Source organism: Onychomys torridus, chromosome 5 (assembly GCF_903995425.1).
Source record: "Onychomys torridus chromosome 5, mOncTor1.1, whole genome shotgun sequence".
In the NCBI taxonomy this organism is placed as follows: domain Eukaryota; kingdom Metazoa; phylum Chordata; class Mammalia; order Rodentia; family Cricetidae; genus Onychomys; species Onychomys torridus.
In genome coordinates, this window is record NC_050447.1 from 31,728,286 (window position 1) to 31,747,357 (window position 19,072).

The window sequence follows — 19,072 nt, forward strand, 5'->3', positions numbered from 1 at the left end:
GAGAGGAGGAGGAGAGGGAGGAGGAGAGGGAGGAGGAGAGGGAGGAGGAGAGGGAGGAGGAGAGGGAGGAGGAGAGGGAGGAGGAGAGGAGGAGGAGAGGGAGGAGGAGAGGGAGGATGAGGGGAGGAGGAGAGGGAGGAGGAGAGGGAGGAGGAGAGGGAGGATGAGAGGGAGGAGGAGAGGGAGGAGGACAGGAGGAGGAGAGGGAGGAGGACAGGAGGAGGAGAGGGAGGAGGAGAGGGAGGAGGAGAGGGAGGATGAGGGGAGGAGGAGAGGGAGGATGAGAGGAGGAGGAGGAGGAGGAGGAGAGGGAGGATGAGGGGAGGAGGAGAGGGAGGAGGAGAGGGAGGAGGAGGGGAGGAGGAGAGGGAGGAGGAGAGGGAGGATGAGAGGGAGGCTGCAGCTGGGATGTAAAATAAATCAATGAATTTTTTTTAAAGTACATCCATTATAAAAGAAACTGTTCTCAAGGGGTAGAAGACCTTTCTAATTAGTATGCAATAGCTACATCTTAAAAAACCAATATGCTTGATCATATGAAATATCTTTGAAAGCTCTCCTAAAGACTAAGGACAATGAAGGAGAATGGACTTAGAGGAGGAAAAGGGCAAGAAGCAAAACTAATGGGAACCAAGACATGGAAAAATCATACATAAAGCATGTACTAGACCACAGGATAATTCTTTTTTTCCCAAGATAAGGTTTCTTTGTGTAGCGTTGGCTGTCCTGGAACAAGCTCTGTAGACTAGTCTGGCCTCGAACTCACAGAGAGCTGCCTGTGATCTCTGGGAACAAAGGGGTGTGCCACCATATCCAGCTAACTCTTAAATAACACTAATAAAAAGCCCCTACCTAAGAAAAAGATCAACAACCATATGGTAGGGTAAGCAAAAAAGATAAACAGTTCACTGAATAGGAAACATAAGTAGTTCTTAAAAATGAAAAATTCCTCTATCTCATTGGAATAAAAGAAGTAACTACTGAAAGTACACTGCGACCGCTTCCTTCTCTACCAAGACAGATTCAAAGCATGTGGAGAAACAGACAGCGTGAACATTACTGGCTAGAGTGTGTACATGTATCCATGACTAAATAACTTGACAGTTAACTTTTTTCTTTGAGACAGGATGTCATTATGTAGCCCTGGCTGGTCTAGAACTTGCTATATCGACCAAGTTGGCCTCAAACTCTGCCTCCAGAGAGGGACTAAAGGCAAAAACTCTATGTCCAGTCTTTAAATTTTTGTTTTATTTCTGTTTTGACAACTTTTATAATAAAACCAGTATGTATAAGAAAAACCCTATGGATAACTTTTATGTTGTGCAATATTAGTTGAAGGTGTGTTACATTTGTTTATGCTGTGAAACATATGTTTAACAATATGAAGATGTGTTGTATTTTTTAATATTGTGTTTAACTTTGTGAAGCTGTGTTTACTTCACTTGTCTAAAACACCTGATTGGTCTAATAAACAGCTGAATGGCCAATAGCTAGCAGAAGAAAGGATAGGCGGGTCTGACAGGCAGAGAGAATTGATTGGTGGAGAAGTCTGGGAAGAGAAGATCTAAGAATGAGAAAAAAAAAAAAAGAGAGAGAGGACACCAGGTGCCAGTCACCCAGGTACACAACAAGCCATGGGGTAAGAAGTAAAGGAAGGTATATAGAATAGAGAAAGATAAAAGCCCAGAGGCAAAAGATAGACAGGATAATTTAAGTTCTGAAAAGCTTGCTAGAAACAATCCAAGCTAAGGTCAGGCATTCATAAGAAAGAATAAGACTCTGTATGATTTATTTGGGAGTTGGGTGGTGGTCTCCAGGGCCAAACAAAGTAGCAGTGTCACATTGGCTTGGACTTCTCTACATATACCAGGATAGCCAGCTTGAAAGCTTCCAGGGATTTGCTTGTCTCCTACCTGGATTACAGGTGTGCACCACTAATCCCTAGATTTTTATGTGGTTTCTGGGGATCTGAATTCCAATCCTCATGCTTTCAAAGGCAAGTAAGTACTTTACTGACTGAGTCATCAACACCTGAAGATGTAATTTTCATTCTATTCACTTGTTACCTAATTCAGTGGTTTTTTAGTTAACCACACTATTTGTTCTTTTAAATTGTGATAAAATGTATAACAATATTTCATTTGAAACCTTTCTTACTTGTTTTGAAACTAGTAAGAATTTTGTAGACTTGCTGGCCTAGAACTTGAGTGGCAGTTCCTCAAAAAACTAAACATAGAATTACACTAGACTATGACTCAGCAATTCTACTTCACAAGTAGTGCAAGCAAGGCTCAGACAAATGTGTGTGCTTCTCTGTGTGTGTGCTTGTGTGTATGTGTAAGCGTGCGTGCATGTGTGTGCGTGTGTGTGTGTGCTTATGTGTATGTGTAAGCGTGCGCGCGCGTGTGTGTGTGTGTGTGTGTGTGTGTGTGTGCATGTGTGTGTGTGCTTGTGTGTATGTGTAAGCGTGTGTGCGTGTGCGTGTGCGTGTGTGTGTTTTAAAAGCTGGAAATGTAGCTCAGCTGTAGAACAGCACTGGCATGCAAAGCCCTGGGTTTGGTCATCAAAATTTCAAAAAGGAAAATATGTAATATACACATACATAGTATACTAATGAAATCACTGTAGGAACAGAAAGTTTCAAACAAAATGTGAAAAGCACCTGAGGACTAATACCTAAGGGTGTCCTCTAACTTCCAGAGGCTTACCATACACATGTGCACCTTCCCCCAACAATGTGTGTGGAGAGAGGTCAGGAAGTCCAGAGTGAATGTGTATTGTTGACATGGACACAGCTGTCAAGGACCCCAACGCCTAAGACTCATGAGAGTGGCAAAGCCTTACCTGGTTGAGGCTCAGAGGAATTGGCAAAACCCAAATAATGACAGAGACTTATATTAATTATGAAAGCTCAGCCTTTAGCTTAGCCTTGTTCCTAACTAGCTCTTACAGCTTACATTAACCCATTTATATTAATCTACGTTCTATCACATGGTGTGACTTCTCTTCCATCTTGCACCTCCTGTTTCCTCTCCATGTCTCCTGGCTTCTCCTGCCTGCCTAGATTCCTCTTCCTCTTCCTTTCTTTCCCTAAAAATCCCACTATACCTCCTGCCTCGCTATTGGTCATTCAGCTTTTATTATACCAATCACAACAATATATCTTCTTCACATAGTGTACAAACATCCCAATAATTTACTGTTATACTTTTATCACTATTTTAGTATATTCTGTTTACTATAAAACAGTATACTGTTTTAGTCAACAGCAGTCTCATATGCACCCCCCCATTTCATAAAGATTGATTTATTTTGAATTTAGGTGTATGAGTGTTTTGCCTGCGTGTGTGTATGTTCACTGTGTGCATATCTAGTACCCATGTAGGCAAGAAAAAAGTGTAGGATTCCCTGGAACTGGGGTTACAGATGGTTGTGAACCACTACATGTGTGCTAAGAACTGAACCCAGGTCTTCTCCACGAGCAAACAATGCTCTTAACCACAAAGCCATTGTCTAGGTCCTCATATTTCTTAAATTCATTGCATCTCTTGACTTTTACCGTCTTAGTTTGTGTAATTACTCTGTGATGCTTGTATAATGATGGAATTATCTATTGGTGCATTTCCTGCAGTTTAGACATGAGACCATGTATATATCTGGGAGTGGGGAAAAGGGATCAAAATTAGATTGTTTCTTCTGCAAATTTGTTGAACTTTTATTCAGATGTTAGACTTCTTAGTTTTATCTTTTATGTAACTACTCTTTCTTGTTACCATTACTACTTTCCAAAAAATTATTTAGGAGGCTAGAAAGATGACTTGGTGCTTAAGAAAGCTTGTTGCTCTTCCAGAGAACCTGAGTTCAGTTGCCAGCACCCACATTGGGCAGTTCACAATCATCTATCTGTAGTTCCAGTTCCAGGGGATCCAACACCCAATTCTGGCCTCCACAGGCATCCACGTGTGAAGACACTCTCACACACATACACACACACACACCCCTTTAAAAATCATTTGGGAGATCTGGAGAAATGGCTCAAGAGTTAAGAGCAGTAACTGCTCCAGCAGATGACCCAGGTTTGATTCCCAGATGGCTCACAACTGTAACTCCAGTTCTAGGAAATCTGATGCCCTCTTCTGGCCTTCTGGGCACCAGGCATGCATATGGTACACAGACATAAATGCAGGTAAAATGCACATTAAATTAAAACTAAAAAAAAAAATCATTTAGGAGCTGAAGAGATGGCTCAGTGGTTAAGAGAACATACTACTCTTGCAGAGGACCTGGGTTCAGTTCCTATCACCCACATCAAGTGACTCATAACTACCTGTAAGCCTAACTCAAGGGGATCTGATGCCCTCTTGTTTGCTTAGGGCTCCCTTAAATACATGACATGCATATACACATAAATAAAAGTAAAAATAAATAAATAGGACATAAAGAGAGGACTCAGTAGTTAGGAATTATTGCTGCTCTTCAAAAGGCTATGAGTTAAAAATACCAGCAGCCATGTTAGGCAGCTCACAACCACCTATAACTCCAGCTCCAGGGGATCCAGTGTCCTCTTCTGGCCCCTTCCCTTTAGGCATTTGGACACACACACACACACACACACACACACACACACACACACACACTCACACACAAATAAAAATAGAATATTTTTGTAATGATAAAGAAAAAATAAATGTAAAAAATTTGTTCTATATCTATGTCCTTTAAATATTACTATTGAAATTTACACTAAACATTTTTAAAAATAACTGGAGAAAAACATTTTTACTGCCAACCTCTACTGTTTTAAAGTATTTGCGTTGAGTTCTATATTCTGTGAAATGAAAAAAACCAACCTCTTTTCCTTCTCTTTCCAATTGTTTAATTCTGCATATAATTTCCTTTGCTGCCTTCCAGTGCTCTTCAAGATTCTCTTTTTCATTTATGTCCTTTAGTTGGTCAGCTTCATTTTCATCAAAAGAATTTTCTCCTAGACTTAGAGATAATTTCTCAGCTTTGTAATATGGGATGCATGGGGGTGGGGTGGGAGGAGAGACAGGAAGGGGATAGTAAGTTTATCATTACTAGAATGTCATTATTATACTTCAAGGACAACTACATATTCCACTCCATCCCATCTTTAAACTGTAAACCCATATACAATAACTGGTACTGAAAATAAGTGGAAAGAAAGCATAACAGAAGCCTAGATCTTAGCCAAATAGTAGACTCTACTTTTCATAGTTTTGGAAATGACACATGAAAATGTTATTCCAGATACAAGGTTACTGGCTTTAAAGTAGTTTGTTTGGAATGCAAAAATTAAAGATAGGGTCTTTAAGTATATACTCTATTACTGAGCTACCTCTCTAGTCCAAAAGTAGATTGTTTTGGTTTGGTCAAGTTTCATTCATTTGACATAAATTAGGGTCATCTGGGAAGAGGGAACCTCAAATGAGAAAATGCCTCTAACAGATTGCCTGTAGACAAGTCTGTGGAGGCATTTTCTTGATTAATGATTGATGTAGGAAGGCCTAGATCACTGGAGGAGATTCCATTCCTGGGCAGGTGGTCGTGAGTAATATACAAAAGCAAGCTGACCAAGCTATGTAATCAGTATTCCTCCATGGTCTCTGATCCAGTTCCTGTCTCAAGTTCCTGTCCTTACTTCCCTTAACAATGTACTTAAGATGTAAGTTGAAAAATAAACCCTTTCTTCCTCAAATGCTTTTGGTCATAATGCTTATTACAACCGTAGAAAGCAAACTAGGGGACAGAGATACGCTTAAAACACAATCTTTTAAAAACTTTATTATGTCAATAGTTTTTCATTCACAAAGAAATGTTATAGCCACCACCAGCTCTCTGGACTGCTCATCAATTCTTGGAATACACCAGTCCCCTTCCTAAGCTAGGATCTGTTGCTTAGGCCTGAGCCATTTATAGCCCATTTCCTCTTTTCACACAATTAACTCTAGACATTCAGATTTCTGTTCAAGAATTACTTTCTTCCAATAATTTTGGGCCCTTTCCTCCCAAAACCTTTACTGCTTTAAATCGGGGTCAGATCACTTTGCTATAGTGTATTGCTAAGTATTCATAATACACTCCCTAACAATCTTTATATCAATTTATAATAATACCTAATTTTAGTTTTTAAAATTATTTCTTTACTCAGATTAAACTTACAGGCCCACGGTTTACTTATAACTCTACCCTCAATCTCAATGCCTTTCATGGTACTTAGCACATAATAGAAATTCTAATATTTAAACTAATGAACAAATGTACTTTATATTATGATTTAGAAATAAAACAAAAGGCATAAAATAAGTGAATTTTCTCAGCTGCTGCTATCTGGATGTTCTCTTTTACATAGGCTTGAGTAGGTTGAAATGCTCTAATTGTCATTTCCAAATTATATATGCTCCTTTCAAGGCCAAAAAAAAATAATTTGGAATCTAAATCATTAGAGCACATACAAATTTCTCTTTAGCAAATTTCTTTCCTCCCTTTCTTTTCCTTTGGAACAGAGTCTTACTATGTAATTCAGGTTGGCTTTAAACACACAAAAACCTGCCTGCCTCTGGTCCTGAAATTAAAAGTTGTGTGTCAGTTGATATTTCAGTTGTTTGTTTGTTTGAGATAAGAGTCTTACAATGTAGCCTTGGCTGGCCTGGAATATCCAGTATAGATCCTGGCCTTGATTCCTAAGGAATCTGCCTGTCTCTGCCTCCCAGGGCTAGAATAAAGGTACGAACTACCAAGCCCAGCTAGTTGATATTTTCCTAAAGTAACAGTAAACTTACTAATTGTTTTGCAGTTTTGAAGCACATAAGTAGCAGCTTTGTTTAGTTCTTCATTATTAAATTCAGTTAAGGCTTGAATCATTAGTGGAAGCCCATTGCTTTTTAAAAGTTCATACTGATTTTCCTCTGTAAAAATAACAAAACTTAAAAAGGTGATTATTTTTCATAAAGTTTATAAAGCTTTACATGAGGTCATAATTCATCACTGTGATAATTATGAACATAATTCAAACTTTAAAATAAAGAATATAATTTCAAAGGTATTTTCGATTTATTAATCTGTTCACATAAGCTACCTAATTCTCATAAATGATGATTTCTAAAATGTTGCCACAATGTACCACACCTCATAAGAAGTAACACATAGCTCTCATTTGGTTTAAAAAAAAAAAAAAAAAAAAAAAAAAAAGAAGTGTGGGACTGAAAGATGACTCAGTGGCTAAGTGCACTTGCTGCTCTTGCAGAGGACCCGAATTTGGTTTCTGACACCCACATCAAGTGGTTCAGAACTACATGTAACTCTAGCCCTCCTCTTCTGGCTTCTGTGGGTACCCAGAGACACACAGATACATATGCATAAATAAAAACATTCTTAAAAGGTTAAGAGAAAGAATAGAGAAATTGATAAAGGAAACAAAAAATAAGGAAAGAGACGAAACAAGAAGGAGAAGGGAGGAGAAAAAAGTGGGAAAGTGAGAGGAAGAAGGGAGATGGCTAGAAGAAAGAACATGGAGATTGTTGGAAAGATGGATTAAAGCGAGACTGGGATGGAAATAGAAGAAACAAAACCTTTAAGAGTTTTTACTGAAGTTTAGAAGAACTGGCCTTTCAAGGTTTTCAGTGAGAGAGAACAGGATCATATTTGTATACTGACTCAGCCAGAAGACAAAAGTGAGAGACAAGGAGGAGTAGATGAGATAGCTGTTACAGTTGTACTGGTGAAAGGCGATAATGGGCTGGGGGAAGAAACATGGAGTGAGAAAGAAGTACAACCAGAGGCCTCAGTGATTAATTGAACACAGTATGAAAAAAAAATAAGGAGCTTAAATGACTGGAAGAAAAGCTGGATTTTAAGCCTCTCATACAATAAGAGGAGAAAGAGCAAAAGCATGTTTCCACACCGCTTTTTCTTCTTTATTATTATGTGTTTTAAATTTTATACATCAGCCATGGGTTCCCCTGTCCTCCCCACTCCCGCCCCCACCCCCACCTTCCCCCCAGCCCCTCCCCTCCATTCCCATGTCCTCCAGGATCAAGGCACCCCTAGGGATTCATTTAAACCTGTCCACACCACTGTTTTAGTACACACACTGAATTAACTGAATACTTACCACAATCCTCTGTGCAGTGACCAATGGCAAGTATGATGCTAAATTTTTCTCCTGAATCAAGACTTTCATGAAGCAGTAATGCCAGAAGTTTTGAAACAATGTGGTATTTGGATAATACCACTGAAAAAATAGCTACTAGTTTAATAAAGGGGAGGAAAAAGTACAAATTTAAAATTTCTAAGTATACATGTACTATGTTTTTAGAGCTTACTCAGGGAGAATATCATATGCCTATATATTATCTAATATATACATGATATGTAGTATCCAATATATATGTACACATGCCAATTTAACAAACACATTATAGTAAGAAAATGGCTTATTATATTCCTCATTATTTACTCTTTTTGTTTTTGTTTTGAGACAGTGTTTCTCTATGTATTCCTGACTGACCGGAAACTCTCTATGTAAACCAGGCTGGCCTCAAACTCACAGAGATCCACCTGACTGTCTTCCTAGATTAAAGGTGTGCATCATCATGACTAGTCTTTATGGTTTTTGGTTTCTTTCTTTCTTTTTTTTCTTTGTAGCCCTGGCTGTCCTGAAACTAGCTCTGTAGACCAAATTGGTCAGAGATCCACCTGCCTCTACTTCCTGAGTACTGGGATTAAAGGTGTGCGCTAGCAGTGCCCGGCTTATGTTCTTCTTCTTTAATGGTTTCTTCTTAGTTGCTTTGCATGATGCTGTAAATATGAACTAATACTATATTCCTAAAAGCTGAATATACCTACTCTTACCTGACATATCTCCTTATATCTACACTAGACAGTAAGGACATCACTAGATAATCAAATCCTGCTTGACATTTAAATATGACTCTATGACACTATTAATGTTAATGATGCAATGAAGGTTATATAAACCTATGATGAAGTGTGATGAGATTGAAGAAGTCTACTATTAAGCTATACTTCTCCTTATGAGGTATTTGTTTTATTTTTGATTGTTTGCGACAGGGTCTTACACAGGCCAGGATGACTTTGAACTTATTATTAAGCAGAGGCTAACCCTGAACTGATCCTCTTGCCTCTATTTCCTAAATGCTGGGATTATAGCTATGCACCAACCTGCATGGCCTCCATAGGACTTTTAACAGAGCTCATCCAGAGTCTAATAATACTGATATGAACAATAAAGTTGTAAATTCCTCAAGGAACTGTATCATTTAATTTTTTTTACATTTACTTATTGTGTTTATGTGTGCATAGCACATATGCCATGGTGCACACACAGAGGTCAAATGACAACTTTATTTAGGAGTCAGTTTTCTCCTTCCACCATGTGGGTCCCAGGACTGAACACAGGTTATCAGTCTTGGCAGCAGGAACCTCTACCTGCTGATACATCTCATGGTTCAAGGGACTATATCTCAATTACTTTTATGTCTTTGGGACTCAGCACACAGGTATTCGTTAACTGCTTATTAAATAGCCATCTAGGGGCTCAATAGTTAAGAGAACTTGCTGGTCTTACAGAATAAGATTCAGATTCAGTTCCTAGCACTGACATGGTGGCTCACAACCAGTTCCAGGGGATCCAATGTCCTCTTCTGGTCTCTATGAGCACTAGGAACACACATGGTATACATACAAACATTAAGGCAAAACACTCATATAAATAAAATAAATCTTTAAAAACTCAGCCATCTACTTTTTGGGTTGTTTGTGAATGTAAAGGGATCCTCACTACAAGGATTTACAGACCATCATTCTAAGTGTTTGTACAATGAGAAACAGATTATGTCCTTAGTTCTGGCTCTGCTGCTCACTCATGTACTAGGTATGTCAGACTCATCACAAAGGCATGTTTTTTGTTTGTTTGTTTGTTTACAAACTGTATGGCTGTGGAAGGCTTCTTGTTATCTACTTCTTCTATCTTAAATTAACCCATTTCTATAAATCTATACTCTGCTACGTGGCTCATGGCTTACCAGTACCTTACATCTTGTCATGGCCGAGGCTGGCAGTATCTCTCTCCTCAGCCTTCCTGTTCCCAGCCTTCTCCTCTTCCTTGTCCTGCCTACCCTTATCCTTCCTGCCTGGCTACTGGCCAATCAGCACTTTATTTATTTATTTTTTTAATTTTGTTTTGTTTTGTTTTGTTTGTTTTTATTATGTGTTTTAATTTTATACATCAGCCATGGGTTCCCCTGTCCTCCCGCCCCCACCCCCACCTTCCCCCCAGCCCCTCATCCCTAATTATCCAGGAAATGTAAATCAAAACGACTCTGAGATACCACCTTACACCTGTCAGAGTGGCTAAGATCAAAAACACAAAAGACAAGATTCCTTTCCATTTATAAGAAGCTGGAAAATTTTCCAACAATAGTATTTAATGTATTTATAAATGTATTAATGTATTTGTTCAGCAAAGTTCAATTATAGAAAATTGATTAAGCATTTTCACTCACAATTATTAGTAATACATGCATCCATGGTCTTTGTCACTACCACTGCAAGCTTAGCACTGGAAAAAGTATTGTGTGAATCAGACTCCAGTTGCACAAGAACTTGAGACAAAACATCCAGTCCACCCGAAGATACAAAGCAGTTCTGAACATGTGCTTAAGGAATAAAGTAGCAAAACTATTAATATATCAAAAAGGCAGGTGTATGAATTCATTCAATTATTTTGTATTAAATACTTTTAATTTTGTTTTTCAAATACTAAAACTCCCCAAAATTGCAGAATTAAAAGTTCAACTTTCATCTATTTATGTGCATACACACACATATATTCATACATGTAAACTTAGTAACACTTCCCCTTGACACAGTACAATTATATGTATAGTAGGATAGTGCTTCATTTTGTGTAAAAGATCTTTTATTTCATTTCTGATAACTGGTGTTTCTGTAATATTATTAAACTATCCTTCATAATTATTAAACAAGTATTTCAATAGCGCTATATAGAATATATTCAGTAAGGGCAAGGAATGGAAAAGTGATCTAGACATATCATCTTAGCACTATGGAGGCAGAGGCAAAAGGTAATGAGTTGTAGCCTGGGCTTACAGCAGGACCCTAACATTATAACAATGAAAGAACAGATTCATTCATTTATCTTGATATTATAACCAGCAATTACTTTCTAAATTCCAATGTAACTGATATCTCAGATCGCTTTACTCTAAAAATGACCATGTGTTTCATTGTTTCAAAAACACATACGATTTTTTTTTGTTTTTTGTTTGTTTGTTTGTTTTTGAGAAACAGGGTTTCCCTATAATAGTCCTAGCTGTCCTGGAACTCACTATGTAGACTGGGCTGGCCTTGAACTCACAAACATCCTCCTGCCTCTACCTCTCCCTCTGAAGTGCTAGAATTAAAGGTGTAGATCACCAAACCTGGCCACATATGCTTTTATTTACACCTAATTCTTTTTTCTTCTTGGAGCACAAAATTCTAGTATATCATTGAGCAAAGATTCAGTGATAGATAGATAGATAGATAGATAGATAGATAGATAGATACATACATACATACATACATACACACACACACACACACACACACACATATATATATATATATATATATATATATATATATATATAGTGTGTGTTTATACAAATTATGTATATATAAGTATATTTTTGAGACAAGGTCTCACTATTTACCCCAGGCTGGCTTCACTCTTAAGATTCTCTTGCTGCGTCTTCCCAAGTGATATTATAGTCATGTACCACCACACCCTCATTTGAAAGTAATGTTGATGAGAAAGTATGCCCTACAGCTCTAAAGTCAGTATCTCTACATCTCCTATCCTAGAAACAGGTTTATGACCAATGGTGATGAGGCTAATAGTTAAAATCCTGCCACACTTTTTTTCCTAGTTTAGCCTAGTTCCAAGGATGATGATTTAAAAGCCAAGATGATTAAAAACAAAAATTAATTTTATATTGTAAATAAAAGGGATATTAACATAAAATAATATCACATCCAGAATTTAACACTATTCACTTATTTGGTACTAGTGACTAAAGTCAGAAACATCTACACAGAACATAAATACTCTGCCACTGAGCTACCACTGAGCTACATCTTCCACCATCCCTTTCCAAAAACATATTTTGTGTTTGACTAATTAACTTTATTTTTGGAGACAGTAGTAGTAGTTTCTCAAGTAGTCTAGGGTGGCACTGAACTCCTCATGTTGCCAAGACTGACCTTTAACTCCTGACTTCCCTGCTTCCACAAGTGCTGGGATTACAGGTTTATGCTGCTATCTTAGAAAGAAATTGAAACATTTTACAATGTAAAAAAAATTCTAAATTTTATTTATATGGAATATATTTTTATTTATATGAGAAGTGTGGAAACTGCATATGTCATGGAGTGCATAAGGAAGTCAGAGAACAACTTGTGAAGTCGCCTCTCACTTTCTACCATGTGGGACCTTGGGAATGAACTCAGTGTAAGGTTCAGCAGCAAGCACCTTTCCCCACTCATTTCATTGGCCTTAAAACAAACAAAAAATCCTTCACTTAAAAATTGTTACGTTATTTTTACATTTATTTATTCATGTGTATGTACACATGTACCACAATACACAAGTGGAGGTCAGAGGACAACTTTCAGAATATGTTTTTCAATTTACATGATACGAATCCTGGGGATCAAACTCAGATAGTCAGACTTAATGGTAAGAGTCTTTACCTGGTGAGCTATCTTGTCATCTTGCTTTTTTCTTTAGGGTAGGGGGCTGGTGGTATTTTTTTTTAAGACAAGGCTTCTCTGTGTAGCCCTGGCTTTCTTGGAACTCACCCTGTAGAACGGGACCTCACAGAGATCCACCTACCTCTGCCTCTTGAGTAATGGGATTAAAGGCATGTGCCACCACCACCTGGCTTGCTATCATGGTTTTAAGGACAAGCATACATATTATGATGACTACAAAACAGCTTCTTCACTACACAATATTTTTAATTAGTTTTTTTTCAAAAAGTAAGGTTTTGTACTTGTTTGTGGTTTTCAAAGTCTAGTTTTTATTTTTCTTTTTTGAGATGAGGTCTTGTGTAGCCCAACACCTTCTGGAATCTGTGGGTGCCTGCATGAATGTAGTGCATATAGACAAGCAAGAATCCTATGCATGAACATTATAAATCTCCTCATAATTTAGATATTATTTCTGCAACATTTTGCTGTGTTAGTCAACTTTATCACAGTGACAACATACTTAAGATAACTTGTAAGGAAAACATTTTGCTTTGGGCCATCATTTTAGAGATTACAGTCTATGGTTTGTGGCTCTGGAGCCTATGGCAAGGCAGTACATATCATAGTAGGACATGAATATGTGATAAAGGAAACTGATCACCTGTTGGAGCCAGGGAGGCAGAAACAGACAGGAGCAAGGGTTCTTACATTCTCTTCAATGGTGCATCTCAATGGCTTATTTCCATTAGGACCTACATCCTAAACATTCCATGAATTTCCCCTGAGTTCCAAATAGCACTATAAACTGAGGACAAAGCCTTCAAAACATGGGTCTTTGGGAGACACTTATTAAAATGATAGCACAGGCATTGTATATATTTCATTAAATTTACACCTAAGTATTTTAGTCAAATATTTTCATTTTTTGAGATAGGGTATCTGTCTGTAGCTCAGGCTAGTCTCTAAATCACCATGTAATCCATTATGGCCTCAAACTCTCAAGTACTGGGATGGATGATTTTGTGTGTCATATTATCTGTCTTGTTTTTTTACCCCCAGATTTATCTACTTTTATTTCATATATTTGCATGCCTGACTATATGTATGTGTACCATGTGCATTTCTGGTGCCCATGGAGGCCAAAAGAGGGCACTGAATCCTCTAGATCTAGAGTTACAGTTGTGAACTGCCATGTGGGTTCTGAGAATTGAACCTGGGTTTTCTGTAAGAGTAGCCAATACTCTTATAACTTTTGATCCATCTCTTTAGCCCCAGGCTAGTTCTTTTTTTTAAAGCACATTATTATAAATGATGGGGGCTGGGGAAATGGCACAATGGGTAAAGCACTTGCCAGCAGGCATTAGGATCTGAGTTCGGAACACGAATAACTACATCAAAGCTGGCCAAGGCACTGTGTACCTAGAGCCCCAGTGCTGGGGAAGCAAAGACAGGCAGGTTCCAGGGGCTTACTGGTCAGGAAGTATAGCTGAAACAAAAAGCTCCAATTTCAGTGAGAAACCTTGTCTCAGAAAGTATGGTAGAGAGTGACAGAGGAAGATACCCAAAGTTATTCCTTGACCTCCACATTGGTATACACAAGGAAGTGTACCTGCAGCCACATATTAATACAAGTATACACCCCCAACAGACAGACACAAATGACAGTTTAAGGTTCCAATAATTTGTTGGGACATATAGAAATACAATTGATTTTGTATGTCCTTATATCCTGCAATCTACCTAAAATCACTATTAGCTATAGTAGTGTGTCTGGATGTGATACTATCACATCATTTATGAAAAAATTCCTTCATTTTAATCTCTATGAATTTTATTTCACTTTTTGTCTTATTTCACTGGCTGGGAGTATCTAATAAAATAGTAAATAAAAATCATGAAAATAGCAGTTACATGTAGCATTATATATACAGCCCTTTATCACATTAAGTATGTTCCCTTCCATTCCTAGTTCACCAAGAGTTCTTATTATGAAGACATATTATATTATATGCATAACATCTTTCCTCTAATTATTAAGATTACCATATAGTTCTTTTTTCTAACCTGTGATTTGTGGTTTTATAATGTTAAACCAATCTTGCACTTCTTTGAGATAGACCACTTAGTCAAAATGTATTATCTTTTCTCCATATGGTTAGATTTTTAGAAAATACTTTTTTAACTCATACTAACCTGGAACTCCTTATGTAGATTAGGATAGACTCAAACTGATGGCAATCATCCTGACTTGACTTTTAAATATTATTATATATTTTTATATGTAAGGCTGGGAATGTAACTCAGAATTGGTTAGAATGCTTGTCAAGCATCCACAGATCAGTGGGTTCAACTCCTAGCAGCACATACACCAAGAATGACGGTGTACATTTGTAATTCCAGCATTTGGGGGTAAAGGCAGAAGTTCAGGAGTTCATGGTTATCCTTGACTACATAGAGAATATGAAGCCAAGCAAATTATATAAGGCTCTATCTCATATAAACAAACAGTATTTTTATTTCTATGTGTATAATAGATATTGACCTGTAATTTTGTTGTAATGCTTCTTTCAGCTTGGGTGTAATGCTAGCCTTATAGAATGTGTTCGGAAGTGTTTCTTCCATTTCTACTTCTAAAAATAATTTATGTAGAATTGGGGGGGGGGGTTCCAAAAAGAACCAGTAAAATTATCAGGCTCTGAAATTCTCCTATATTTATTACTACTTTAATTTATGAATTCTGTCTCTTTTATATAGAAATTCTGTCTCTTTTATATAGAACTATGGAGTCAGGTGTGATATCACACACCTGTAATCTTAGCACTTAAGAGGTGGAAGGGAAGAACCAGTTCAAGGCCAGTCTCAGCTACACAGCAAGTTCAAAGCTAGTCTGAGCTACACAAAACCCTGTCTTGAAAAAAATAACAAACATGGGGCTGGAGAGATGGCTCATTGGTTATAAGAACTCTCTCCTCTTGAAGGGAGGGGACATTGGTTCAGTTCCCAGCACCCACATGGCAGCTCACAACTGTAACTCCAATTCAGGGAGTTTACACCCTCTTTTGGTCTCCAAAGGCATGGCACATATGGGCATACAGGCAAACACTCACACTCATCAAAATTAAGAAAAAAAAAATCAAACTTCAAAAACAAATAAAAAATAAAAAAGAACAAACAGAGCCAATAGAGGAATATTCTAGTTATCTATTTCTTTGGAATAAGTACTAGTAATTTCTATATTTTAAAGAATTTGTTCAATTCATTAGACTTGTCTATTGCATGGTATAAAACTGTTTCTACTATTATTTTGTTAAACTCTGATAGTTCTTGAGTGAAGGATAGAGAGCTGGCTCAGCAGTTAAGAGAACTGTCTGCCCTTCCAGCAGACACAGGTTTGATTCCAAGCACCCGAGAGGTAGTTCTGTATAACTGTCTGTATCTCCAATCCCATGGAATCTAACTCCCTCTGCTGGCCTCCAATGGCACCAGTCATACATGCAGTACACAGGCATACATGCAGACAAACACTTATACACATCAAATAAAAACAAGGAAACATAATATAGAGTGATGTCAGTTTTCATGGTAATTTAAATTGATAATTTATATCTTTTGTAGGGGGATGGGCTGGGGAGGTTGAAGATAGTGCATCACACTGTAACCTAGTCTGGCCAGAAACTCACTATATATATAACCCAGACAAGCCATGAACTTTCAGCCATCCATATCCCTCAGCTTTCCACCACCCTCCAGAAATCCAAGTCTTAAATAACCACATATTTGGCTATCAGTCATCTTTTCGAGGTTTTTCTTCTTTTGTTCATTTATTTTTAAAAATTGTATTTATGCTCTGACCAGGGAAGCAGATCAGTGCTTTGCTTAGCTATCAGTAGAAAAGCTTCCTCCTGCAGAGACCCAAACCCAGACATTATGCAGAGAGACTTTGGAATACTCAGCCCTAAACAGGATCTCTCTACCAAATCCCTCCCCTCAGGGCTCAGGAAAACCCTAAGAAGAAGAAGTGGAAAAAGTATAAGATCCAGAGGATAGAGGACACCAAGAAAACAAGGCCCTTTGAATCAACATGAGCAAAGCTCCTATGAACTCACAGAAACTGAGGCAGCACGTACAGGATATGCACAGGTCTGAACCAGGTCCTCTGAGCTTTGACTATGGCTTTAGTATTTTTATGGGATTCCTGAGTAAGAAACCAAGTGTGTCTCTGATTCTTGTGTCTTCTCTTGGATTCATTTCCTCCTGTTTCTTTGTCTTGCCCAACTCTGATGTTATGGTTTTTATCTTATATATTTTATTTTGGTAAATTTTAATTTTTTTAAAAGGGTAAGTATTAAATATAAAAAGTTGTATTTATTATAATGGAGTTGTATGTGTATAAACACATACACACATACATGCACATGCACTATAGCAGTCAGAGAACAATCTGTGGAGTCATTTCTCTCCTAGCATTTTAATGTAGGTTCTGAGGATTATCAGACTTGCATCATATTGAATGAGAAGAGCCTTTACAGACTCAGCCATCTCAATGACCCCATGATTTTTTTTTTCATTTCTAATTTAATTCCATTTTGGTTAGATTGTACATTCTGTGGGGTTTTAGTTTCATTATTTCATTGCACTGTTTTATGAGGGCATTTAGAAAGGTTAAAAACAAAACAAAAACAATTGCAGGGTGGGGATAGTGGTTCATATCTATATTTCCAGAACTTAGGAAGTATGGAAGAAGGATCAGGAACTCAAGGTCATCTTTCCTTATACAGAGAGATCTATAAGTCAGTCTGGGCTACAGGAGACCATTCTCAAACCCCACCTCCCAAGAAACAACAATGCTGCTGTCATCATCTTTCCAATGTCCTCCCAATAATATCTACTTCCAAGATTTTCTTATCTTCAAAAGTCTAGCCAAGAACTCAAGGCAGAGGAAGGTCAGTATCTGTTTGAAGCCAGCCTAGTCTATATAGTGAGTTCCAGTCTAAATATATCCAAAATGGTACAATTAGAAGCATCAAACTCATTGAGTTTAACAGTTTTTGTTATGCTTTGAAATACAGTTCTTAATGTACAACCTAGAAAATAATGAATACTTACTATTATTAGCAAGAGTAAGTCCAATAAATGAGCATATAGGGCGAATTATCTCAGGTTTCATACAATTCATTAGCCATTCATTAGCACATGGAAAAAGTGAACAACAAAGTATTTGATTCTTATCTGAAAGGAGGAAAGCCAACCATGTTTTAATTAGACTTTTGCAGAATATCAGTCACCATTTGTTTTTATATTTGTATTTAAATAGTTGAAATAATTACCATTTTGAGGATTGTTGACACAGACACACAGAGTACTACACACTGAAGACCACAACAGATAACTCTGGAAAACATTATTATCTGACAAATTCAACTCATAATTTGAAAGAACTGTCCTATTGGGTTGAAAAGAAAAGGTAGTAAATTGTTATAAATGCACTAATGTCCTAAACAATGAATAATAAGACATTTTATTTACTTACCTGAACAACTGTGACAGAACTTCAATACAACCTGTTTCTCTTACAAGCGTTTGTCCATTCCCTTTAAAAATAGCCATATATTACATGAATATAACTTTTATTTTAAAATAATTTTATAGAAATTAAGTCATTTAAAATATTTTAATTAGCTTGTAAGCTACTTTAAAGTATTGCAAAGTATACAGAATTACAGTAGGAAAAAAAAACAACCCTACAATCAAGAGGCTGGAGAGATGGCTCAGCAGTTAAGAGAATTTTCTATTCTTCCAGAGGACCTGGGATCAATTCCCAGCACCCACATGGTGGCTTACAACACCAGTTCCAAGGCATCTGATGTCCTCTTACAGTCTTTGTGGGTATCAGTCATGCACATAGTTAGTGTACAGATATACACATAGGCAAAACATCCATAAACATAAAATTTTGATTTTTTAAAAAACTCTACAATAAGTTTTATTATGGAAAATATACTATGCTTAGCAACTTACAGCTTTGTTTTTCCTCTAAAAATTATAAAATGCTTTAGTTATAGTTCTATTACTATATGAAAAGAATCTCCAAAGTAGAAAAAACACAAATCTTTTCCAGGTTTTCCAAAGTAGAAAAAACAATCTAGAAGCAATTCAAGTACCTAACAATTTCAAGAATTAAATGAAGGAAGTTTTTAAAAAAAAATGAAGAGGTTGTGTAGATTGATCAGTCAGTAAAGTGGCAGCATAAGGAACTGAGTTTGATACTCAGCAC

The 19,072-nt window shown here is 37.2% G+C and overlaps 1 protein-coding gene across 1 annotated transcript in view; it reads right to left on the bottom strand.

Annotated features, from left to right (window-relative positions):
- Terb1 (telomere repeat binding bouquet formation protein 1) overlaps positions 1-19,072 on the bottom strand; it is a 56,511-nt gene that overhangs the window by 26,293 nt on the left and 11,146 nt on the right. Inside the window, exons 6-12 of the mRNA XM_036188524.1 lie at positions 18,329-18,389; positions 18,126-18,241; positions 17,905-18,027; positions 10,548-10,700; positions 8,135-8,269; positions 6,804-6,929; positions 4,851-5,008 (exon numbers count right to left, since the gene is read on the bottom strand). Of these exons, the coding sequence (XP_036044417.1) occupies positions 4,851-5,008; positions 6,804-6,929; positions 8,135-8,269; positions 10,548-10,700; positions 17,905-18,027; positions 18,126-18,241; positions 18,329-18,389 (872 nt within the window). The remainder of the gene's footprint in view (positions 1-4,850; positions 5,009-6,803; positions 6,930-8,134; positions 8,270-10,547; positions 10,701-17,904; positions 18,028-18,125; positions 18,242-18,328; positions 18,390-19,072) is intronic.